This window comes from Notolepis coatsorum (assembly GCF_963971535.1).
Source record: "Notolepis coatsorum genome assembly, chromosome: 11".
Taxonomy (NCBI): Eukaryota; Metazoa; Chordata; class Actinopteri; order Aulopiformes; family Paralepididae; genus Notolepis; species Notolepis coatsorum.
In genome coordinates this window covers 123,411,937-123,439,092 of record NC_140175.1, presented here as the reverse complement: position 1 = coordinate 123,439,092, position 27,156 = coordinate 123,411,937, and the positions used below count along the sequence as shown (strand labels likewise).

General features: G+C 42.2%; 1 protein-coding gene across 1 annotated transcript in view; it reads left to right on the top strand.

Moving 5' to 3' along the window:
- The window catches only part of slc25a25b (solute carrier family 25 member 25b), a gene marked incomplete at its 3' end in the record, with an annotated part of 150,441 nt that extends 147,426 nt beyond the window's left edge, over positions 1–3,015 (top strand). Inside the window, exon 12 of the mRNA XM_084324532.1 lies at positions 2,835–3,015. Within this exon, the coding sequence (XP_084180658.1) occupies positions 2,835–3,015 (181 nt within the window). The remainder of the gene's footprint in view (positions 1–2,834) is intronic.
- Between the last annotated feature and the right edge of the window lie 24,141 nt (positions 3,016–27,156).

Sequence of the window (27,156 nt, the reverse complement as noted above, 5' to 3'; positions counted from 1 at the left end):
GGCCAGATATTATTGCTGGCGGGCACATTTTCTCATGTGCCTATTGCCGACCACTGGTGTAGGGTGTTCATTCAAGGCCTGCATGAACCAGAAATGAACATAGAAGCAATCTTTCAATAACTAATTTGAGCTGAAATATTTTTTACTGGTGGGCTTTGCAGCGCATGTAAATTCTGTTTCCATGGTAATGTGTTTCTGTTAGTTCACGTATGATGTTCATGATCAGAATACACATAAACACCTTATATCCTGTAGAAGTATCATGTGGATTATTGCCTCTTGTAAAACAGTGGTTTAGTGGCCATGTGGATTATTGCCTCTCGTGAGACAGTGGTTTAGTGGCCATGTGGATTATTGCCTCTCGTGAGACAGTGGTTTAGTGGTCATGTGGATTATTGCCTCTCATAGGACAGTGGTTTAGTGGTCATGTGGATTATTGCCTGTCGTGAGACAGTGGTTTAGTGGTCATGTGGATTATTGCCTCTCGTAAAACAGTGGTTTAGTGGTCATGTGGATTATTGCCTCTCATAGGACAGTGGTTTAGTGGTCATGTGGATTATTGCCTCTCGTGAGACAGTGGTTTAGTGGTCATGTGGATTATTGCCTCTCGTGAGACAGTGGTTTAGTGGTCATGTGGATTATTGCCTCTCATAGGACAGTGGTTTAGTGGTCATGTGGATTATTGCCTCTCGTAAAACAGTGGTTTAGTGGTCATGTGGATTATTGCCTCTCGTAGGACAGTGGTTTAGTGGTCATGTGGATTATTGCCTCTTGTAAAACAGTGGTTTAGTGGTCATGTGGATTATTGCCTCTCGTGAGACAGTGGTTTAGTGGCCATGTGGATTATTGCCTCTCGTAAAACAGTGGTTTAGTGGTCATGTGGATTATTGCCTCTCGTAAAACAGTGGTTTAGTGGCCATGTGGATTATTGCCTCTCGTAAAACAGTGGTTTAGTGGTCATGTGGATTATTGCCTCTCGTAAAACAGTGGTTTAGTGGTCATGTGGATTATTGCCTCTCATAAAACAGTGGATTAGTGGTCATGTGGATTATTGCCTCTCGTAAAACAGTGGATTAGGGGAGCTCCAGTAGCTCACCACGTACCGCGAGTGCTATTTCGGCGCCGTGGACAACCGTGCTCGTCACGGATCTGGGGCTGAGCGAGTTCGAATCCCGGACTGCAGCCGTGCCTTTCCCAGAGTGTCTTCCCCCCCATCTGAACCCTTTCAGCCTGCTTCTGTCGGTCGAACTTGACCAAGTATAAATGCGATAAACGTATAAAAGAGCCAGGGAAATGGCCAAAGTTAAAAAAAAAAAAAAAAACAGTGGATTAGTGGTCATGTGGATTATTGCCTCTTGTAAAACAGTGGATTAGTGGCCATGTGGATTATTGCCTCTCGTAAAACAGTGGTTTAGTGGTCATGTGGATTATTGCCTCTCATAAAACAGTGGTTTAGTGGTCATGTGGATTATTGCCTCTCGTAAAACAGTGGTTTAGTGGCCATGTGGATTATTGCCTCTCGTGAGACAGTGGTTTAGTGGTCATGTGGATTATTGCCTCTCGTGAGACAGTGGTTTAGTGGTCATGTGGATTATTGCCTCTCGTAGGACAGTGGATTAGTGGTCATGTGGATTATTGCCTCTCGTAAAACAGTGGTTTAGTGGTCATGTGGATTATTGCCTCTCGTGAGACAGTGGATTAGTGGTCATGTGGATTATTGCCTCTCGTGAGACAGTGGTTTAGTGGTCATGTGGATTATTGCCTCTCGTAGGACAGTGGATTAGTGGTCATGTGGATTATTGCCTCTCGTAAAACAGTGGATTAGTGGTCATGTGGATTATTGCCTCTCGTAAAACAGTGGTTTAGTGGTCATGTGGATTATTGCCTCTCATAAAACAGTGGTTTAGTGGTCATGTGGATTATTGCCTCTCGTGAGACAGTGGTTTAGTGGTCATGTGGATTATTGCCTCTCGTGAGACAGTGGTTTAGTGGTCATGTGGATTATTGCCTCTCGTAGGACAGTGGATTAGTGGTCATGTGGATTATTGCCTCTCGTAAAACAGTGGTTTAGTGGTCATGTGGATTATTGCCTCTCGTAAAACAGTGGATTAGTGGTCATGTGGATTATTGCCTCTTGTAAAACAGTGGATTAGTGGTCATGTGGATTATTGCCTCTCGTAAAACAGTGGATTAGTGGTCATGTGGATTATTGCCTCTTGTAAAACAGTGGATTAGTGGTCATGTGGATTATTGCCTCTCGTAAAACAGTGGTTTAGTGGTCATGTGGATTATTGCCTCTCGTAGGACAGTGGTTTAGTGGTCATGTGGATTATTGCCTCTCGTAGGACAGTGGTTTAGTGGTCATGTGGATTATTGCCTCTTGTAAAACAGTGGTTTAGTGGTCATGTGGATTATTGCCTCTCGTAGGACAGTGGTTTAGTGGCCATGTGGATTATTGCCTCTCGTGAGACAGTGGTTTAGTGGTCATGTGGATTATTGCCTCTCGTAAAACAGTGGATTAGTGGCCATGTGGATTATTGCCTCTCGTGAGACAGTGGTTTAGTGGCCATGTGGATTATTGCCTCAGTGGTTCTCAACCTTTTTGATTCGTAGTCCCTGCCTGTTTGAGACACCCTAAAAAGTCAAGCATAGACAGAACTCCGACATAAAATTCATAATTGGAGGAGGGCTTTAGACTTCAAATATTCATTATTTGACAAGAAAAAAGCATCTTTACCAAAGATGATGATGACGATGATAATGTGTTGATATGTGTCCTCTGGATGATGATGATGATGATGATGATGTGATGATATGTCCTCCCCCGCAGCCAGCCTGGAAGGAGGCCCTCAGATGACCATGACAGGCCAGTTCAGAGACATCATCAGGACAGAGGGCCCCACGGGTCTCTACCGAGGCCTGGCGCCCAACTTCATGAAGGTCATCCCCGCCGTCAGCATCAGCTACGTGGTGTACGAGCACCTGAAGATCAGCCTGGGGGTGCAGTCACGCTGACGAGACCCTGAAGATCACCCTGGGGGTGCAGTCACGCTGACGAGACCCTGAAGATCACCCAATCACGCTGAGAAGATCCACCCCTCTCCCGAAAGGTTACTGTGGGGCTGCGCTGTTGTAGAAGAGCTGGGGAGAGGAAGTCCTGGGGGGGTCAGATCTAAAGGACAAACCTGACGGACATATGGATGGATGGACTGACGGACGTATGGATGGATGGACTGACGGACATATGAATGGATGGACAGACGTATGGATGGACAGACGGACATATGGATGGATGGACTGACGGACGTATGAATGGCTGGACGGACGTATGAATGGATGGACAGACAACTGAGGAAAACACTAAACACTAAGGACGCTGGAAAGAAACGGACACTGGTTCAAGATGCTGAGACTTCATGTTTATTATTCGAGTCAGTATTTAAAGAATCATTTCATCAATCCAGCAGTAGCACTTCTTGAAAGAGGAAAAAGACCAACGTTTACATTTGACCAGTATTTTCTTATTTTTTTTACTGGTAGACCAGTATTTATCATACACTCATAACTCGATCTGGGGACCAACAATGCTGTGAAGAGCTGCATAGTAGCAGCTACTCTTTCTCACGTCTCTCTGTCCTGACGTGTTGCACAGTAATATAGCAGCTACTCTGTCCTGACGTGTTGCACAGTAATGTAGCTACTCTGTCCTGACGTGTTGCACAGTAATGTAGCTACTCTGTCCTGACGTGTTGCACAGTAATGTAGCTACTCTGTCCTGACGTGTTGCACAGTAATGTAGCTACTCTGTCCTGACGTGTTGCACAGTAATGTAGCTACTCTGTCCTGACGTGTTGCACAGTAATGTAGCTACTCTGTCCTGACGTGTTGCACAGTAATGCAGCTACTCTGTCCTGACGTGTTGCACAGTAATGTAGCTACTCTGTCCTGACGTGTTGCACAGTAATGTAGCTACTCTGTCCTGACGTGTTGCACAGTAATGTAGCTACTCTGTCCTGACGTGTTGCACAGTAATGTAGCTACTCTGTCCTGACGTGTTGCACAGTAATGTAGCAGCTACTCTGTCCTGACGTGTTGCACAGTAATGTAGCTGCTCTGTCCTGACGTGTTGCACAGTAATGTAGCTACTCTGTCCTGACGTGTTGCACAGTAATGTAGCTGCTCTGTCCTGACGTGTTGCACAGTAATGTAGCTGCTCTGTCCTGACGTGTTGCACAGTAATGTAGCTGCTCTGTCCTGACGTGTTGCACAGTAATGTAGCTACTCTGTCCTGACGTGTTGCACAGTAATGTAGCTACTCTGTCCTGACGTGTTGCACAGTAATGTAGCTACTCTGTCCTGACGTGTTGCACAGTAATGTAGCTGCTCTGTCCTGACGTGTTGCACAGTAATGTAGCTGCTCTGTCCTGACGTGTTGCACAGTAATATAGCTGCTCTGTCCTGACGTGTTGCACAGTAATGTAGCTACTCTGTCCTGACGTGTTGCACAGTAATGTAGCTACTCTGTCCCGACGTGTTGCACAGTAATGTAGCTACTCTCTCCTGACGTGTTGCACAGTAATGTAGCTACTCTGTCCTGACGTGTTGCACAGTAATGTAGCTGCTCTGTCCTGACGTGTTGCACAGTAATGTAGCTACTCTGTCCCGACGTGTTGCACAGTAATGTAGCTACTCTGTCCTGACGTGTTGCACAGTAATGTAGCTACTCTGTCCTGACGTGTTGCACAGTAATGTAGCTACTCTGTCCTGACGTGTTGCACAGTAATGTAGCTACTCTGTCCCGACGTGTTGCACAGTAATGTAGCTACTCTCTCCTGACGTGTTGCACAGTAATGTAGCTACTCTGTCCTGACGTGTTGCACAGTAATGTAGCTACTCTGTCCTGACGTGTTGCACAGTAATGTAGCAGCTACTCTGTCCTGACGTGTTGCACAGTAATGTAGCTACTCTGTCCTGACGTGTTGCACAGTAATGTAGCTACTCTGTCCTGACGTGTTGCACAGTAATGTAGCTACTCTGTCCTGACGTGTTGCACAGTAATGTAGCTACTCTGTCCTGACGTGTTGCACAGTAATGTAGCTGCTCTGTCCTGACGTGTTGCACAGTAATGTAGCTGCTCTGTCCTGACGTGTTGCACAGTAATGTAGCTGCTCTGTCCTGACGTGTTGCACAGTAATGTAGCTACTCTGTCCTGACGTGTTGCACAGTAATGTAGCTGCTCTGTCCTGACGTGTTGCACAGTAATGTAGCTACTCTGTCCTGACGTGTTGCACAGTAATGTAGCTGCTCTGTCCTGACGTGTTGCACAGTAATGTAGCTACTCTGTCCTGACGTGTTGCACAGTAATGTAGCTGCTCTGTCCTGACGTGTTGCACAGTAATGTAGCTGCTCTGTCCTGACGTGTTGCACAGTAATGTAGCAGCTACTCTGTCCTGACGTGTTGCACAGTAATGTAGCTACTCTGTCCTGACGTGTTGCACAGTAATGTAGCTGCTCTGTCCTGACGTGTTGCACAGTAATGTAGCTACTCTGTCCTGACGTGTTGCACAGTAATGTAGCAGCTACTCTGTCCTGACGTGTTGCACAGTAATGTAGCTACTCTGTCCTGACATGTTGCACATTAACCAGCAAATACTCTACAAGTATTTTTATTTATTTTACTCCATACGTCATCGTCCTCAAATATATTTAAATTTTAAATGTATTTTGTCAATAATGTGATGAGAGATCTGAGCTCCGCCTCGACGCAGGTTTGAATGAGGACCACGGTGTCTTATGATAAGTCCACTGGTCTGTGAAACGCAGTCGCAGAAGTGTTTGCTAATTTATTTTTGTGTGTTGTTGAGCAGATATTTATTGGGATGTGGTTCCTTCCGGTAACCCTTTCACTGCCACACGACAGAAGGGTAACCCTTTACTATCACACAACCGACGGCGATGCTCCATCGTTAGCATCATTAGCTCCGCGGATGGGCTAACCTCCTGTATTGTCACAGTGAAAGGGTTAACCGGCTGTCGTGTGTAGGGATGGGAATCGAAAACCTAAACCGAAAAACTAATTGTCCGATGCCTGGAATCGCATGCCTCCGTGACTATCGATTCCTCTTATCGCTGCCAGGTTTTTCTGACAGTTGCGCATTTCAAAACAATAATGTTAGCGCCATGCATGTAGCCATGGTAGACTATTTGATTCCTTAAAGTGGAGATGAAGCAGTGAACAATGTGATCCTAGTTTGTTTGTTGTGTACCTTGTGTAAGACAGGGTCCTATAATAAAATGTGAAATCCTGCTTATTTGTCTGAAAAATCAAATATAATTTCCCTGTTTTCGCCATGGGCGGCGCCATTTTGTTGCTGACGTCACGGTGTTGGTTTGGTGTATACACTGCTAGGTAGCTGCATAGTAAACATGGACTGTCGGGTCAGTTAAATGTTGCCTACCAAACAACGGGACCACAGGGGTTCTTTTTGTATTGCTCCTGGCTGTTCAAACTAATTTTACCGTGTGAAAGAGAGAGGAAAGTTGGTTAATTTCCACAAACTACCAGTGAAAAAAACTGTGTTGTTGGCACGTTGGCTCAGGCTGGCTGCACTCAGGCGGCGCGACCAGCCTGTTGGACAGGGAATGAAGATCTGCAGCGAACACTTCATTGCCTCGGATTATGTTGTTGGGGGTGGGAGGTTTGTCCAGAAGACCACTAATCAGCTGAAGCCCGATGCGGTTCCCTCGGTCTTCGACAGACAGACCGGCCCAGGTAGTTCAGCGTCGGGAGCATTTAGCCTGCTGGCTACCTGTCTGGGCCGGTCTGTGTTCGCTGCAGATCTTCATTCCCTGTCCAACAGGCTGATCGCGCCGCCTGAGTGCAGCCAGCCTGAGCCAACGTGCCAACAACACTGTTTTTTTCACTGGTAGTTTGTGGAAATTAACTAACTTTCCTCTCTCTTTCACACGGTAAAATTTGTTTGAACAGCCAGGAGCAATACAAAAAGAACCACCGCGGTCCCGTTGCTTGGTAGGCAACATTTGACTGACCCGACAGTCCATGTTTACTATGCAGCTACCCAGCAGTGTATACACCAAACCAACACCGTGACGTCAGCAACAAAATGGCGCATGTTCATAAATGCTACATAAATGGACATTACAAATCGTTTTTTCTTAGAAACGCCTTATTTTTATAACGTGATTTTTTTCTGTGGTTTATCTAAATACTAATTTGATGCTATGACTATGTGTTTATCGCTATGCTTCATCTCCCCTTTAAGGGCTCGAATTTGCCTGGGTTTTGGTCATTATGCTCCCGAAATGCTCCCGCATTTGCAGTGATTGTGCAAGTGCAGTGATTGTGTAAGTGCAGTGATTGTGTAAGTGCAGTGATTGAAAACTACTCGAATGCTTTAGAACCGAGTCATTCATTTAATTCGGGGCACCTAACAGCTGCAGGGCTAACGCTAGCTAATCAAGCTCATACAGACACACAGAGAGAGATAACAGCTGACAGCAGGTAGTACAGGTACAAATACAATGCATGCATGCGTGCGTGCGTGCGCTGGTCTTCTGACCAGAGACAGAGAAGTCAGAGGAATAACGACCTGTTGAATGCAACTACGGTTCAATAGATTAAATTTGTTTAAGATATTGAACTGTAGTTACATTCAACAGGTCGTTATTCAATAGATTAAATTAGTTTAAGAATAAAAAAATTCAAAAAATAAATAAATTGTAAGAGAATCTCAAATACATTATTTTATTTAAATGTAGGCTATAATTAATTTTTGTTTTTTACAGTTTTTGTATTTTGCTGACATGGGGGCTCAACAATAAATGACAATCAGAAATGTCAAGTTGCATGTTGTTATTCTAACCAGCTTAGTTCTGTTGCATTTCCAATTTATTTATTTAAATTATAAATCTATCAGGGATCGATAAGGGAATCGATAAAGAATCGGACCAATAAGCAGTATCGATAATGGAATCGTATCGTTGAAATCTTATCAATTCCCATCCCTAGTCGTGTGGCAGTGAATGGTGATTTAACTAAAGCCAGCGCAGTGGTATATTCATGGTGATTTAACTAAAGCCAGCGCAGTGGTAATATATTCATGGTGATTTAACTAAAGCCAGCGCAGTGGTAATATATTCATGGTGATTTAACTAAAGCCAGCGCAGTGGTAATATATTCATGGTGATTTAACTAAAGCCAGCGCAGTGGTAATATATTCATGGTGATTTAACCGTGACTGTATCATGAATATACTCACGGCTTAGAACGCTCTCGACCAATCACAATGCGTGGTCGGACCTACCTGTTGTATAATGTACGTTATGTTATAGCCATAAGTAATGTATTTACGTATTGTATCGAACATTTTACATATTACAATTAAGTACATATATTACAATGTAAACTTTTTACGTTTTCAGAAAACGTTTAAGTTCCCCTGCTGGGGATGGAACCCTAACCCTAACTGTATGTCTTAACCATAACCGTTAAGTGAATGTTAAAACCAACCCTAACCCTAACTTTATGTCTTAACCATAACCGTTAAGTGAATGTTAAAACTAACCCTAACCCTAACGTTATGTCTTAACCATAACCGTTAAGTGAATGTTAAAACTAACCCTAACCCTGACTTTATGTCTTAACCATAACCGTTAAGTGAATGTTAAAACTAACCCTAACCCTAACTTTATGTCTTAACCATAACCGTTAAGTGAATGTTAAAACTAACCCTAACTTTATGTCTTAACCATAACCGTTAAGTGAATGTTAAAACTAACCTCTTAACTATAATCATGGTCAGATAGTGGTGAGAGAACTCACCTACCGCTGAAATTATTGTTGGTTCAACTCCTGGTTGCGTTTGTTTTGGACTTTTTTCTGATACAATAAGTAAATATATTACATATGGCTATAATATAAGGTACCTGTGGTCGATTAGTACTTTATTTAAGTTGTTTTCCCCTTAACGGTTCTGACTACCGGCATTTGTTTATAAGATCAAGATGTGACATGAGGGGCTTGCGGAGAGCAACTCAACAGACTGCCCTATGTAGGGAAAGAACAGCATAGGAAACTATTCCTCCACAGAAGTGACTCTGCTTATTGGCAACAACAGGATTCTGGTAAAGTAATTGTAAGGCTGGAATCCCAGCAGATCTGAATGGGACATCATTATATAACAGATCTGATAGATCTGAATGGGACAGCATTATATAACAGATCTGATAGATCCGAATGGGACAGCACTCTCTAACACAGATCTGATAGATCTGAATGTAGCATCAGCAGCACTCTATAACAGATTAGATCCCTTGCTCTGCGACACCTAAACATCAGTACCAACCTTTTCTCCTGAAATGTGCTTAAATACTTAAGAGAAGTGGAGGCCGTGAAACACTTGATGCACTTTAAGGTTAATCTGCTTTAAACAGAAGTGAATGTTCTGTTATTATTGTTGCTGTTGTTGTTTATTGGTCGTTTATTTTAACAAAGCGCTATTAAAAGGATAATTCCATTTTTTTTTTTTCAGTGTGTTATATTCAGATGGTTCCTCAGCTAGTAGTGAGACTGAATTAGTTTTAAAACAACAGCAAGAGGGTCCTTGAGGAGGTTTCAGAGGGTCCTTGAGGAGGTTTCAGAGGGTCCTTGAGGAGGTTTCAGAGGGTCCTTGAGGAGGTTTCGTCAATATCGCCAAAAAACAATGCTGATTTATTTTGCACATAATCTTGCACACATCCAAACAGTTTTGCACACATTAATTTTGTTATTAAGTTATTAAGAGTCAATTAATTTGAATATGCCACCAGTGATCAATCCTTGTATTATGTTAATTACAGCTCCATGAAATGGCAACACCTTGTCTTATAGGAACTGCTACCTTATCATTTCATTGAGCTGTAATTAACACAACACCTTGTCTTATAGGAACTGATACCTTATCATTTAATTGAGCTGTAATTAACACAACACCTTGTCTTATAGGAACTGATACCTTATCATTTCATTAAGCTGTAATTAACACAACACCTTGTCTTATAGGAACTGATACCTTATCATTTCATTGAGCTGTAATTAACACAACACCTTGTCTTATAGGAACTGCTACCTTATCATTTCATTAAGCTGTAATTAACACAACACCTTGTCTTATAGGAACTGCTACCTTATCATTTCATTAAGCTGTAATTAACACAACACCTTGTCTTATAGGAACTGATACCTTATCATTTCATTAAGCTGTAATTAACACAACACCTTGTCTTATAGGAACTGCTACCTTATCATTTCATTGAGCTGTAATTAACACAACACCTTGTCTTATAGGAACTGATACCTTATCATTTCATTAAGCTGTAATTAACACAACACCTTGTCTTATAGGAACTGATACCTTATAATTTCATTGAGCTGTAATTAACACAACACCTTGTCTTATAGGAACTGCTACCTTATCATTTCATTGAGCTGTAATTAACACAACACCTTGTCTTATAGGAACTGCTACCTTATCATTTCACTGAGCTGTAATTAACACAACACCTTGTCTTATAGGAACTGCTACCTTATCATTTCACTGAGCTGTAATTAACACAACACCTTGTCTTATAGGAACTGCTACCTTATCATTTCACTGAGCTGTAATTAACACAACACAAGGATCCAATGTCCCTGATGACATCACCGGTGGCCATATTCAAACTTGTTTACTCCAAATAACAATAACTCAAACTAAATGAATGTGCAAAACTGTTTTGAATGTGAGATTATGTACAAAATAAATCTGCATTGTTTTTGGTGAAATGCCCCTTTAAAGGCAGAATCTGTTATGTTGTCAAACGGCCTCTTGGTCGCCGTTTGTTTTGGTCCGATGTGTTGGTTGGAGTTGGCCTCAGGCTCTAGCAAGACGGGTCTGGGAAAATTCACAGTATAATAAGTTGCTCCAAACCACACAAAAACTAAAATGTAAAGAAAGTGCAATGCCAAACAGGTCTATTTTGCCTAGAGGTTGCTGTTTGACAGCATTACAGATTGTAGCTCTTAAATATGTATTTCTCAGGACATTATATTATGCATACTGTGGTGACAGTGTTATTGCCAAGTGGTTGGATGGACAGAACAGTATCTGGGCTTTTACCTCAGTTGGTATCAAGAGACGTGTTTGGATAGCGTGTTCTGGAACCAATGTCAAAGCCTGAATCCATGTCTTGTTAACGGATCACAACAGCATTATGGGAAACGTGCTCACCATCTTCTCCAGAGTCAGACAACAAGATAGATACCAGTTCATCCTCTCTGTGTGTTCAGTAGAAAGCTATTTGGCTCCACGTTAGCCTAGCTTAGCACAATGAATGGAAGCCAACGGTAACGGTAGCCTAGCTCAAACTGTTGGCCAATGACTGGGCTAGTTGACACTTCTTCAGACACACTTCTTGTCTGACTCTGGAGGAGACAGAATTCCCCATAATGTTAGCGTGTTCCTTTAACTAAAGAAAACAAACAAAACGACAAAAAACTTAGTTAGTCTGAAATTATGTCTTGCTTTGACCAGACGGCTGTCATGACTGTATCTCCAGGAGCTGTTTAACCCTGACATGACCTCATATTCAGGAGCTGTTTAACCCTAACATGACTATCTCCGGGAGCTGTTTAACCCTAACATGACTGTCTCCATCAGCTGGTCAGGCTACACACACACAAGGCTAAGATGTATAGTATCTATATATTGGTCTTCGTGGGGCTTCATTATTTTTAAAACTGTGTGTTTGGCAGCATATATTTGACTAAATGTATGTGATATAATATTTTTGAAAAGTGCTGACGATCAGAGAGATGCAGGAATGAGTTTGTGAAAATAATTCTAATGGTCCTTTTTGTAGAATGCAACCACGGAATGAATGTAACAGTAAATATATTTCTGCTTGTTTGGGATCAGCTGTTAAATAAAGATACTCCATCATCATGTGTAACAACTGAACTCTTGTCATGATTTGGGTTTGTTGTGACATTGTCCTTGACATTGAACATGGTCATGCAAATGTAATGATATAATCAGTGTTGGGCAAGTTACTTTTAAAAAGTAACTAGTTACAGTTACTAGTTACTTCTTCCAAAAAGTAACTAAATTACTTACTCAGTTACAAATTATAAAAGTAACTAGTTACTTCAGAAAGTAACTATTGCGTTACTTTCAATATTTTTTTTTACATAAACAACATACACAAATCTAAACTATTTTAATGTTGCTGTGGGACAAAGTGAGACTAGCCTCCAATCAAATGCCATGTATGTAGATATTATAATTACTATGTTTATATAGTGGATCATACAAATACAATAGATGTTTTGGAACTTTTTATATGTATTGCCCCTCAACAGGCCACAACTGGGCAACATTAAATTATGCACTATACCAAAAATAAATAACAAATATATACTGATTGATTGAACATTTTAATTAACAGATTGCAGAATGGGTACAGCAGTACGGCTCAATACACACAATTGTTAAGGGGATGCAGATCAGAGAAAGACTTTCGTCTTGTTTACATCAGGGTCCCCCATTTTCAATTCATGACATTTATGACATACACAACATACAGATATAAGAATCTAATCGAATCATTCTAAACCAGGGGTCTCAAACTCAATTTACCTGGGGGCCGCTGGAGGTAGAGTCTGGGTGAGGCTGGGCCGCATCAAATATTCCACAAAAAAAGGGTTTAAAGTATTCCAAAAAAAAGTACAACTGATCCAATCTTCTCACAAACAAACTCACTAAAACCTCACAAACACCAGCAACTGAGTATTCTCAGTGGTGTCAGTGGACTCATCCACAGCTATGGAAATGCATGTGCATTTTTTTAACAATAATTCTGCTTGCAGCTTGATATGATTTCATTCCATTTATTTTTTTGGTTCTTAGCACTGAATTCTGAGGAAAGGCTGCATCAAAATAACTGTGTTTTGTTTCATAGTGGCGTTTCATATTGCCACTCTTCACAAGAGCTACCGTTTCTTGGTGCTGGGAGGATGCATGCACGCATGTTTTAGTCCATGCAGCTTTGAATTGCAGCGATTTTCACTGTTGACTTTTCTTTTACTTTCTTTGAACATGCCACATTTTTCTACTAACTGCATGCTGGCGAAACTAGGCTACTAGCTACATTTATCTCACAGGGATACAACTGGGAATGAGGTTACTAGCTACAGTACACGCAGATTAGACTACCTGTCGATGCGCTGTCAACTCGCTCTGACTCGGCCCCTCTGAAAGACAACATGCATTCCGTGAAGACCCGCCCTACTCTGCTCTGATTCGCAGAATGTGGGTGGGGGGGGAGACACGCTGACGGGAAGCTGAATGTGATTGGACCAGAGTAGACAGACACACACAGTGGAGCAGTGCTTGCAGAGGAGATGAGTGGAGAATTTGCGCACTAAACAAGGAAGAACATATTGCCCCTCAGCGCAGATATCTGTCTGATGAAAGAAACAGGTTCATTCATAGTAACGCGCCGCATTTATTTGCAGTAACGGTAATGGCGTTATTGAGATTGGAAGAGTAATCCGTTAGATTACTAGTTACTGAAAAAACTAATGCCGTTAGTAACGTCATTACTTATAGCGCCGTTATTCCCATCACTGGATATAATAAACTGCAATAAGAGAAAGTCATAATAATAATAACTGGACTTTGGAGAAGTCTTTATTCGGCATGCAGGCAGACACACATGCGATGGGCGGCACACACACAGGATCACACACACATGCAGTTAGTTGGGTCGCCGATGCGATTGAGTCTCTGCACTTAACCCACCCCGTCGTCCTTCCCCCCAAGGGCAGCCGGGAGCAGATAGGGCGTCGGCGAGGTACCGTGCCCGGGGACCAATCCAAGTGCTCCTGTCTGTCTTCGTCAGGGACGCGACAGCGTCAGCGATCTGTTGTGCATATTTTTCCATTTGGTTTATCATATCCGGGGGGAGAACATGCAAACTCAATGAAGAACAAAAAGCTAAAATATTCGAGATGGATTATCAAAATCGCAAGCTGAATATTCGTATAATCGGACTGGACGAGTCGGTGAGCTGCACACATCCTGAAGCGTTCACGACAGAATTACAGAAAATCCTGGGACCAACTATCCTTCCTAGGGTACCTGAGGTGGATCAATGCTACAGATTGGGGACCCGATCCAACGACAATAACGGCAGACCTAGAGTGATCATGGTTGTGCTACGTCAAGTCAGAATAAAATAAATGATCATTCGGGAGACGCGCAGGATGAAAGGAAATCTGAAATACAAGGATGTGTCAATATACTTCTTTGAAGATTATTGTCGGGAAGTGGTGGCCTTGCGGGCCAAGTACAAGACAGTGATGTCTCAACTCTATTTGGGGAAATACAAACCCATATTGATGTACCCTGCAAGACTTCGTATCGTCGATAAACAAGGAGAAAGGGTTTTCCTCAACTCGCCTGAAGATGCTGACAAATATATGGCAGCACAACGTGCAGGATAGTTTATATACAGCCTTTTAATCTTTGTTAAGCATGGACACCATATCGTATAAACTTTAATGAACCGCTGATTTGGGACAGAGAGACCTACGAGCTCTGAGTTTTGGAATGTTTTCCCCTTTGGACTTTTATTATTGCGGACATATTGGACTTAAAATTGGAACGATACAGAGAAGATGAGCATGACAAAAGGATGACATGCAAATTCATGAAGCGGTCCTTATTTTAATAGTATGGACTTCTAACAACATTCTGGAACATACTTGAACATTCTGACACTGTAAAAACGACATCTTGGAATAATCTAGAACATTTAAAACATTCTTTGATATATGGAACATTCTGGAATAACAGCAATATGTGGCCAGACAAACCAATAGTATCAAGCTGCAGAACCACAGCACCGGCCAGAAGACCTCCGGGGGAATAACATTCTTCACAACAGATCATCGCCCACCCCTGGCCAGGGGAAATGCTGCATATATACGTATTTAAAAACTGGTGTTTATTAATTGGAAATATTTCCACTACTTCTCCACTTTATACTCTAGGTGTTTAAGCATAGCAAAGCTCTTTCAAGATCTAAGTAAATGTTCTCTTTTTCTTTCTTTTCTCTTATTTTTTGAGGTTCTCTATTCAGTTCAATACCTCTCTATTATTCGTGGGTTGCTATAACTTACACAAGTTCTTATAAAATATAAGTGATTATGGTATGATAATTGAAGCAAATTTTTTGTCTTTATTTTTATTTTCATTTTTATTTTTATTTAACGGGAGAGTGGCCAAGCCACAGTTGACATTCTACTTATGGTAGAATTTAGAATGTTAGATCCTATGGAATACATAGGAAAGTTAAGGATAAATGGCTCATTCTGGGCTAACCGGTGGTGTAGGGGAGGGAGTCTATGGAACACAGTCCTGTACGATGCTCTGAGGGAGGGGGATATAGGGGTTTATTTGTATATATGTATGTTTTTTTTTTTTTTATCAATTTTTTTTATTATTACTTACATGAAACAAGACAACACATTAATCACAATCACAATACACAGAACTTCACAGGAAAATAACAAAAACAATAATAATACAGAATATAACAATTAATAAATTATAAAGACAAAAAGAAAGAAAACAGAGTTCAACCTTTTTAAATTTTAAATTCAAAATTCCAGGGGTACTATCTAATAGATGACCAAATAGCGAAGAACTAGCTAAATAGCTGCCCCCCAATAAAATCCCTAGTTAAATTCAAGACATCACAAAAGACAAGACAGACAAGACATTTCCTCCTCCCGACTCCCCCGAACAAGCACCCCAACCCCGCTCAGCCGCACACAGCGGTCCTGACCTTCTCAGCTGCTGCGAACCATAGGTCAATCCCAGCCTGCCCCACCCCAATCACCCGCGCCGTGGATATCTCAAGATAAATCACATCCAACAGTGTTAGGGACCAGTTAATCACTGTGAGCTTCTCCGGCTCCTTCCATCTCATTGCTATTAGCTTCTTCGCCGCTGTGACGCCCGCTAGGACAACCCTTTTCAGTTGTACGGACGCGGGTAGTGTCGTTATATCGTTCAGGAGTAGCGTAACAGCTGTGAATGGGATAGTTAAGCCACACAGATCAGAAAGTTTGTCCGCTATTGACCTCCAGAAGCGGGCCACTGGTGGGCAATCCCAATACATATGCATATAAGTGCCAGTGGCCTTTTGAGAGCACAAAGTGCACCGAGAGTCGGTTATCAGTCCCATAGCAAATAGCTTCCTAGGTGTAAGATAGGTCCTATGAATATAATTAAAATTTATTTGCTGGTGATTGGGGTTGCGGGAAGACAATGCCACATTTGCCCAAACATCATCCCAGTCAAACTCGGGGTCCAACTCCGGGATATCCACACGCCAGATTGTATCCAATGATACATTTTTATACGTGGACTGAATTAAGAGCGTATAAAAGTCTGAGACAAACCCTCTGGAGGTCGTCCTGTCCACTATGAGCCTGAGGAAGGGGTGTGGTTGCAAAGCTTGAGCCCACGGCACGCCATGCGCCCTCAGCGCTGACCTTAGTTGAAGGTAAAGAAAGAAGGACTCGCCGGGAAGATCATAAAATTCTCTTAAGTCCTGAAACGCACGGAGGCCGTTCTTATCATAAATATCCTCCAGAGTATGAACCCCCCTCCTTTGCCATTGAGGAATATTAACCGGCTTGTGCCCAACAAGTAATTGCTGGTTATTAAAAATTGGAGAATCCAGGTGCCATGGGCATTTAACCCCACACGACTTCTGTACATTACGCCACGTCTGGATCACGTGAGTTATGATCGGTCCATACCTCAGTCGGCATTTCGAAATAGGGACAGTGGAGTACACCACATCCTGCAATCTTAGCGGTGAGACCGCCGCCGCTTCTAAGGAGCGCCAAGATACAGCATCTACAGGGTCTAGCCAGCACATCAGAGGTCTCAGTGAAAAGGACCAGAAATAAAGCTTAAAATCAGGGATTGCGAGGCCCCCATCTTGTTTCCTACATTGAGTAGTAGCTCTTTTGATTCTCGGGCGTTTGTTATTCCAGATAAACTTAGATACCATCGATTGTACCTTGCGCCAGTGGTCTATTGGAGGGGGGAGCATTGAGCTAACAAAATGTATCCTAGGCAGGACGTTCATTTTGATTATGGAAGCTCGGGCTTGTAAGGAATTAGGAAGGGACGACCATCTGTCTAGATCCTGGCGTATTTTATCATAAGTACCCGTGAAGTTATACTTAGTAGTTTGACTCAGCGTGGGGAATATCTCTATGCCTAAGTATTTAAAATGTTCCACTATGGGGATATCAGCTGGTAGTCGCACCGCCTTGGCCAGCTCATTAAGAGGTAGGCAGGCTGATTTGTTCCAGTTAATCTTAAAGCCTGACAATTTACCAAAGTCGTCGATTATTCCCAATAATTTTGTGGCCGACCGGGAAGGGTCATCCATAAAAATCAGTAGGTCATCCGCATAGAGAGCAATTTTGTGTGGTGTATTATTGATCATTATGGGGACGATGTCCTCCGATTGCCTAATAAATTGGGCCAATGGTTCGAGGGAAAGCGTGAATAGTCCTGGGCTCAGAGGACAACCCTGTCTAGAAGATCTGGAGACTGGGAAAAGTGTGGAACAAAAAAATAAATAATAATAATAATAATAATAATAATAATAATAATAATAATAATAATAATAATAATAATAATAATAATAATAATAATAATAATAATAATAATAATAATAATAATAATAATAATAATAATAATAATAGTAACGTAAAAATGAAAATAACGTAAAAACAGTCATTTGCTTACCAGTTTGGGAGAACAGGTCCGCACAAACATGTCTGCTCAGTAGCAACCGGAAGTGCACTAAACCAATGCACTTGTATGGTAGGTAGCAATGTTTAGCTCTTATAACGCTCTATAATTTTTATCAGTGGTCATAGTTGGATCCATAGTGCTTTACCAAGTCCCATGGATCCATCAGTGGCCGTGTATTGTGTGCGTATGTACCCGTTCCCTCATGTGGTCAGTGGCCAGAGTTGGGTCCACAGGACTTATCCAAGCCCCATGGACCCATCAGTGGCCGCGTCTTGTGTGCGTATGTACCCGTTCCCTCATCTAAAGAGTTGGGTCCACAAGACTTTTCCAAGCCTTACGGATCCATCAGTGGTCGTGTATTGTGTGCGTATGTACCCGTTCCTTCATCTAAAAAGTTGGGTCCACAAGGCTTATCCTAGCCTCATGGATCCATCAGGTTTTTCCAAGCCATAACTATTTGTAAGCTAGACTGTATAGGTAAGTTTTTAATTTTCCTTTAAAAATGTGTATGGAGCTGGCGTTTCTGATGTGTGTTGGTAGTGTGTTCCATAGTTTTGGGGCATAGTTGGCAAATGCCATACTTCCTATCCTCTTTTGGTTTCTGGGCGTGTCTAGTAAACCTGTAGTGGATGACCGTAGCGTTCTTGAGGGCAGATAACTAACTAGGGAATTTGCTATGTATTTTGGGCCTTGCTCATTAAGAGCTTTATATGTTAGGAAAAGGACCTTAAAATCAATTCTATGAGTTATTGGAAGCCAGTGCAGAGTGGCCAGGACTGGAGTGATATGTTCTCTTCTCCTTGTATGAGTTAGTAATCGAGCTGCAGAGTTTTGGATAAGCTGAAGCTTCCCAATGGTTGCTTTGGGAAGACCAGTGAACAGTGCATTACAATAGTCAAGCCGACTTGATACAAAAGCATGAATAAGTTTCTCTGCATCCTTTTTATTTACGAAAGGTCTTACTTTCGCTATGTTTCTTAGGTGGAAGAATGACGTTTTCATGGCCTTATTTATATGAGACTTAAAGGTCAGGTCTGAGTCCAAGATGACACCTAGGCTTGTAACCTCAGTCTTTACATAGGATGACAGACTCCCCAGGTTTTCACACAGCACTTCCCTTTTCGCTTTTGGGCCGATCAATAGGATTTCGGTCTTGCTTTCGTTTAATTTTAGGAAGTTATTGTTCATCCACTTGTTTATTGCTAACAGACAATTTGTAATGGACTGTATGGCTGTAGTGTTATTTGGTTCTGCGGAGATATATAGTTGTGTATCATCAGCATAACTATGGAAGCATACATTGTGGTCTCGAATGATGTCCCCGAGGGGCAGCATATATAGTGAGAAGAGTAATGGACCAAGGCAGCTTCCTTGTGCAACTCCAAAGCTGCTGTCATGTTCCTCGGATACATTGTCTCCAAGCTTAACATAGAACCTTCTCCCCTTAATGTATGTTATGAGCCAATTTAGTACATGATCGGAAAAGCCAACCAGTCTTTCAAGACGACTGATCAAGATATTATGGTCAATCGTATCGAACGCTGCACTAAGGTCCAATAGGACAAGAATTGAGACTTTGCCAGCATCGGAGTTTAGCCTGAGGTCGCTAACTATTTTGGTAAGGGCAGTTTCAGTGCTGTGATTTGTTCTGAAACCTGATTGTAATTCCTCCATGATGTTATTATCTTTGAGAAAGGAGTTTATTTGTACTGAGACTATCTTTTCTAATATCTTGCTGATAAATGGAAGGTTCGATGTTGGCCTATAGCTTTTTAGTTCGTTTACATCTAAGTTTGTTTTCTTTAGTAGTGGTTTTACTACAGCCGTTTTAAATGCATCTGGAAAAGTGCCTGTTTGAAGAGACATATTTATGATTTCAAGGACATGATTTGAGGCACTATCGAACACCCGCTTGAGAAATGCTGTTGGTATAGGATCGAGGCAGGAGGTGGCGGAATTACACTCAGAGACAATCTTACAGAGGTCAGGTAATGTAATACATGTGAATTCCCCCATAGTTATCTCAGGTGGGTTTTCACTCACAGCCAGATCTATATCAGCGGTAATGCTTGCTCTAATCAATGATATTTTTCCATTAAAAAAAAACTGCGAACTCTTCACATTTTGTGGCTGATTGCTGCGGTATATGGGGGGGTGGTATGTTAATCAGCCGGTCGATGGTGGAAAAAAGTACCCTGGAGTTACCCATATTTTCTGAGATCATTTTGGAAAAATATTCCTTTCTCGCAAGTTGTATTGCCTTATTGTATGCGCCCATGGCGTCTTTGTATAAATTAAAGTGAGCTGTGAGTTTGAATTTCCTCCATTTTCGCTCGGCTATCCTACATTTTCTCTTGTTATCTTTAACATTGGTTTTATTTAACCATGGAGAGATTCTATCAGTTTTTACCTTTTTAACCTTCAGAGGGGCAACAGTATCTAACACTGTTGACAAGGTGCTGTGGAAGTTTTGCACTTTCTGATTTAAGGAGGATTCACTGCATTGGTCATATGATTTCATCATACTAGAGAATTTTGCTTCAGCTCTAGCGTCCAGAAGCCTTCTGTGAACTAGGAATTCGCTTCTGGTCTTATGTAATATTAGGCTTGTACCATAGAACACACAATAATGGTCAGAAATTGGAATTTGTTTTACTGATACATTCTCAATGTTTAGCCCTGTTATTAGTAGGTCCAGAGTGTTGCCATGTTGGTGGGTGGCCTCGTGAACATGTTGCATCAGTCCAAAACTGTCCAGTAGGTTCAGAAACTCACAACCCCTGGGGTCATCCTTTTTGTTGATATGAATGTTTAGATCTCCATTAAGAATGATTCTATCATACCTGGTAATGCAGATCGATATGAGTTCTGAAAATTCCTGTATGAAGAGTGGCGAGTACCTCTGCCTTACCCCTCTGCATTTTAGCAATCGTCTCCCTTAGTTCCATAAGAGTGATCGGTTTCCCCAGTTCCTTAGCCTCTTCCTCAGAAATGTGGGGTATCTCAAGCCCGCCAATGAACGATTCAAATTTAGAGTCGTCGAGATTAACCTCTGAGCTATATAACTGTGAGTAAAACTCTTTAAAAGTGTCGTTGATCTTTTTCGAATAAGTAGTGATTGTACCCTGTCGCGTCTTGATCGAGGGGATATCCGAGAAATGATCATTCGAGCGTATTTTCATTGCCAATAGATGGCTAGGCCTGGAGCCGTGAAAGTAGTAATTTTGCCTTGTCCTATGTATCAAGAACTCAGACTGTTGTTTAAGTATGGAGTTTATTTCCTTCTTGACTATCTTACGTTGTGTGTTTAGTCGTTCACTATAGTTAGTTTGCAAAGATGCGTATAGATCCGCATATAATGTTTCCAGTCCTTCTAGTTTTTTTGATCAGGATTTACGTAAGTTGGAGGAGAAAAGTGTGACATGACCCCTGATAAATCCTTTCAATGCGTTCCATAGGACCCTGGGGTCATCGACCGTGCCAACATTGATCTGCAAGAATTCAGCTAGTTTACTCCCGAACTCAGAGCAGAAATCATCGTTCTTTAATAAGGTTGAGTTAAAACGCCACCTGGGAGCTCTCGTGGAGAGCCTGCCAAAGGTTGCCACAAGGAAAATCCCCTTGTGGTCCGAGAGAGCCAGGGGAACCAATGAGACGTCGAAACTATCAAACAAATTAGGGGATGCGAATGCATAGTCTATTCGAGAGAAGGTTTTGTGTCTGGCAGACAGGTGAGAGTAATCCTTGAGGGTGGGATTGGATAAGCGCCATAGGTCTGCGAGCCCCGTGCCGACATCCTGAGGGCCTTAGAGGACCGTTTTTGGTCGCTTGTTTCAGAGGACCCGGACCTATCCATCTCCGCATCCCAGCACGCATTAAAATCGCCACCCACAATGAGAGCGTATCCAGTAAATTCCAACATATTCTTCATGATTGTATTATAGAACGCTGAATCAAATGTGTTAGGGGCATACAATGCTATTATTGCCATCTTCCTATGAGAGAACTCAACTTTTGCTATAGTAATCCTTCCCTCCGTGTCTGACCACACATCCAGGACTTTGATATCAAGGTTACGTCTTGTAACTATGACGACTCCTTTCGTCTTATCATCGGCTGAGGATGAGGAGATAACGTGATATTGTCGATTTGCTAGCCTTGACACATCACCCACCAATAAATGCGTCTCACTAAGGAGAGCAATGTCAATATTTCTTCTCTTCAATAACCAAAGGACACTGGCACGCTTGTGTGGGGCGTTAAGACCCCCTGCGTTCCAAATTAAAATATTCAATTTAGCCATGGTCGAGTTTGTCTAAATGCGTAGAGAACATACCAGTGCAGCCAGGCTGAGTACAGAGGCGCTGATCCAGGCGGGCCCAGACGGTCAATCCCAGGAGTTCAGAGGAGGAACAATTACACACATATAAGACAACAGTACATAAAACACAGAAAAATACCACCCCAGTTACAACCCCCCCTCCTTCTACTCTAAACCCTAACCCACCGTCCTATTATTAACCCTCCTATACCCACTCTCCAATCCCCTCCCTATGCCCCATCCACTAAGGATGGTCATCTTCCTATCATTTCCCACTGGAGTCATGGATCCAATAAGACGCTCTCCACTCCGACCCCCCTCTAGATAAACCCCTGATTAAACCCCCACTAGTCCAATAAACACAAATAAAAATAAAAATTCAATTCAATAAAGATATCGTCGAAAACCACCTTGGCCTTGGCCCTAACATGAGACAACTATAATGGAAAAAATAGCCATTATTATATAATAACTCAACATCAACCCTGTAACCATCTACTTCCGAGTCTGCGTATTAATGTCGCAATGTTATAGCATAAATGGGTAAAGGAAAATTCAAAATTAAATTAAAGCATACCAGCAGATAGTCTAAGGCAGGATCGGATCACAGTTAAATTGCGCAAACAGATGTCATTTAAACAGCGACAATAAGAAGAAAGGGAAAAAAAGGGTTATGGTCAAAGTGCACGCATGTAACAGCCCCTCTGATCAGGCACAACGGCTGGAATGACATAACCTATGTAAGAATAGAATTAAACACCTTCATTAACCCGAGGATAGTAATAAGCTATACCTGACACAACCTGTTATCATATTGTATATATATATTCAACCGACCTTCCACCACTGGAGCCCAAAGCTCAAAACAGCCTGGATATAAAAATAAAAGCATACAAGAAGTTAGTTAAGGACCCGATCACCGTTGAATTGTGCAAACCAATGTCACTTAAACAGCAACAACAACCAAAATACGTAAACATTAACGGGTCTCGAATGTCTCTGCCCAGGCGATAGACACAGCCTGCTAGCTAGCCCGAGGCTAGCGCGTAAGCTAGTGATGAATCCGGCTAGCACGCTAGAATCTGTTTTGTACATTGTTCAGCTAGCTCGCTAGCTTTCATAGAGGCGACACACGTACGACCATGAGGTCAGCATTAGCAAGTAACAGAAGTCATTGGGATGCCCCGCTAGTTTGGATGGGCAGTGGACAGTTAGCATGTCTGGGCATGACAACAAGCATTTGTGAGTAGTCCGCCCCATCAATGTATTCAGGCCCACATCGCCAAGTCACTCACCCGACATAGATATCAAGCTACAGTCTCGGCTATCCCCCCAAGATATTCCTTCGCTTTAGCCAACGACCAAAATGAACGCCAATCATCGTCCTTACCCAGCACAGATAATTTCGCGGGAGCGAATAGCGTAGGCCTCAGGCCTAGTTTCCATAGCCTGGACATGACCACTTTGTATTCGCCTCTCTGTGCTTGAACCTCCGGCGTAAAGTCTTCGAAAATGGCCACTTTGTGATCGCCAAGACTTAGTTTACCCCTTCTGGCACGGGCCGACCGCATGATGAGCTCCCTCTGCTGAAGCCTGTTCAGCTTGACAATGATGGGCCTCGGCTCTTTGTTCACTCCAGGACTGGTTTTGCCCGCTCTGTAGGCCGATTCACATACGGGAGGGGTGGGGAGGACATCTTTCCCCAGTATTTCCTGCAGCAATTCCGGCATGGTCTCCGAGAGATGGCCTCCCTCATTGCCCTCCGGTACACCAACACTCCTGATGTTGTAGCGTCTCTCCCGGGACTGCATTTCCACAATTACCGACTGTAGTTTGGCAACTTCAGCCTGCCTAGCCAGCAGGGAGGTCTCCAGACCCGCCATCCTCTCGCCTTGTAGTGAGACATCTGTCGTTAGCGTGGCTAGTTCGTTAGCATTAGCCGAGGAGACTCCATCTTGTCTTTCAACGGGTCGACCGCCAACCTAATTTCCTCTGACATCTCTCGATGAAGGTTATCAAAAAATTCCGCCAGCACTTTTCTTTGTGTTTCAGCGAAGCGTGTCTCAAAGTCTGCATGGAGCTTGGTCATGACCGAGAGCACAGCTTCGCTTATCTCACCAATACCGGGCGACGGCGAGGCTAGGGCCGGTGGCAGCTTGCCGGCTGGGGCGCTCATGGATCTGGTCTCCACCACCGACATCGCAGAAAGTTGAAAAAAGTCGACGACAGTAGTTGAAACTCGACGACTCAACAAGCAGACAAACAACAAACAAAAATAAAATAAAGACTAATGGGGAGAAAAGTATATTTCGCACGATAGAAGGGAGCTCACGTGAAACACGTCTACTCCATGATCGCCTAGCTCCGCCCCCGAGAACTGGAATTGTTAATCCTATATATGTATGATTTTATGCTCGGCTCTCAACGGGACCCCAATAGTGGGATGTAATACTCCAGAAGTATTACCAACAAATACAAATCAATATGTATAGATTATGGCTAGTTTGAATATAATGATCTGGAACACTGGGGGAATAAATAATCAACATAAACGCAAAAGCGTGCTCACATTGATGAAAAACAAACAGGTTGATGTGGCTCTCTTAAGCTAAACGCACATTTTAGTGGGAGACAAAGCTACGTTAGCGGACAACACATACCATAACATTAGTCACTCTTCCTTTGGAACGAGAACCCGTGGAGTTGCTATAGTCGTGAAACGGAAATTGAATATTGAATTAAAGGGAGTATGGTCTGATGCAGATGGTCGGATAACCATAGCTAAGATTATACACAAGAATAGGAAAATAGCGTTGGTAGCGGTATATGCCCCAAATCTATACGAAGCTAATTTCTACACTGCACTCACTAGAAAAATGTTAGACCTTCCAGAATACTCATTTATAATTGGTGCGGATTTTAATGCCATCTGGGATCCTGGGTTGGATAAATCTTATCCCAACTTTTCCAACGAACAAAAAAATGCATCTAATGCGTTAAAGGATTGGTCGAAGAATACAGGTGTAAATTATCTATGGCGATCACTCAACCCCACGACCCGGAAGTACTCTTGTCGATCAGCAAGACATAAAACACTTTCCAGAATAGATTATGTTTTCGCAACCCCGAGACTATTTGATAACTATGACGTGGAGATAGTACCCAATGCATTATCAGATCACTGTTATTTACTCCTAAAAGGATCATTTGGTATACTGTCATCCTGAGCCCCAAGATGGCGATTTAACACGACACTGCTGAATAACAAGGAATTCATTACACAACTCAAAGAAGCTCTTTCAGTATTCCTACTAGAGAATGTGAAATCGGTGCCGGACCCTAGAATATTATGGATGTCGGTAAAGGGAATGATCAAGGATTTCACTGATAGCTTTTCCTCCAAAATACGCAAGAATCGATGCTCAAAACTGGCGGAACTGGAAACACTTTACTCTACGTTATTTACTTCTTTACAATACAACAACTCGGTTCGACTGGAATCTCAAGTTAATTTACTAAAAATAGAGATTAACGCCATTTATAAACAACAATCTGAAGTACAAATACGTAGCACAAGACAACAGCATTACTCTCAAGGTTCCAAACCAAGTCACCTACTAGCTATGCGATTAAGAGTTAATGCAAAATTTGCAGATATAACTACCATTAAAGCACAACAAGGACTTGTAACAGACACCAAAAAAATAAACGCGACATTCAAAGAGTTCTACTCCAACTTGTATAAATCAGAAACGACCTTCGATCAAAACAAAATGGACACATATCTTAATCAAATTAACCTCCCCAAACTTTCAGAGGAGGACGCTAAACAGTTAGAAACACCTATCACACTAGAGGAACTCAGGAAGGCCATATCCGAAATGCAAAGTGGTAGGGCTCCTGGAAGAGACGGTATCCCACCAGAAATGTACCTCATGCTGGGACATAATTGGACCCCTATTACTTAATATGATTTTATACTCAGTCAAGGAGGGGAACTTTCATAAGAACGACAATATTGCACTCATAACAGTCCTCCTTAAAAAAGACAAAGACCCCACAGAGTGCGGTAGTTATAGACCCTTAAGCCTCCTCGGAACCGATATCAAACTGTACTCTAAGGTATTAGCCATCAGACTTCAAAAGCATATGACGTCTTTAGTTCATCCGGATCAAACTGGCTTCATAAGAAACCGCTTGATCACTGATAACATAAGACGACTACTATACGTACTAGATGCCGGCAAGGACGACACCACACCTAAGGCGATGTTGTCCCTGGATGCAATGAAAGCTTTTGATAGGTTGGAATGGTCGTATCTATGGGCAGTATTAGAAAGGATGGGGTTAGGAAAAGGATTCATTGATATGATTAAAGTATTATACAAAGACCCATCGGCCATGATCACAACAGGTATTCGATTTATCACTAGAACCTTTAGCACAATATATAAGACAATCCCAATTCATAGAACCAATCGTAATCAAGGGCACACAACACAAAATTTGTTTATATGCGGACGACGTAATACTGTTCATGCAAAACCCTAACACCGCAATGCCTCATCTTCTCAAGTTGATTGATGACTTTGGGATTTAAGATAAATTGGCCAAAGTCGGCTTTCCTTCCACTTAACGCCCCTGCAAAAAATACACGCCTTCCAGAAGAAATACCAATGGTTAAACACTTTAGATGTTTGAGAGTTGAAGTATTCCCTACCATAAGCCAAACGGTGAAACACAATTACATAGAAATCCAAAATAAAATCAAATACGACTTTGACAGGTGGTCAAAACTTAAAAAGGCACAGGTTTCAATAGTTAAGATGGATGTCTTACCTAGAATCAACTTCATCAGCTCAATGCTACCGTTACCCCCTCCAGATGGTTACTGGAAAGAATTACACTCTTCCGCATACAAATTTATTTGGAATAACAAACCACCACGTA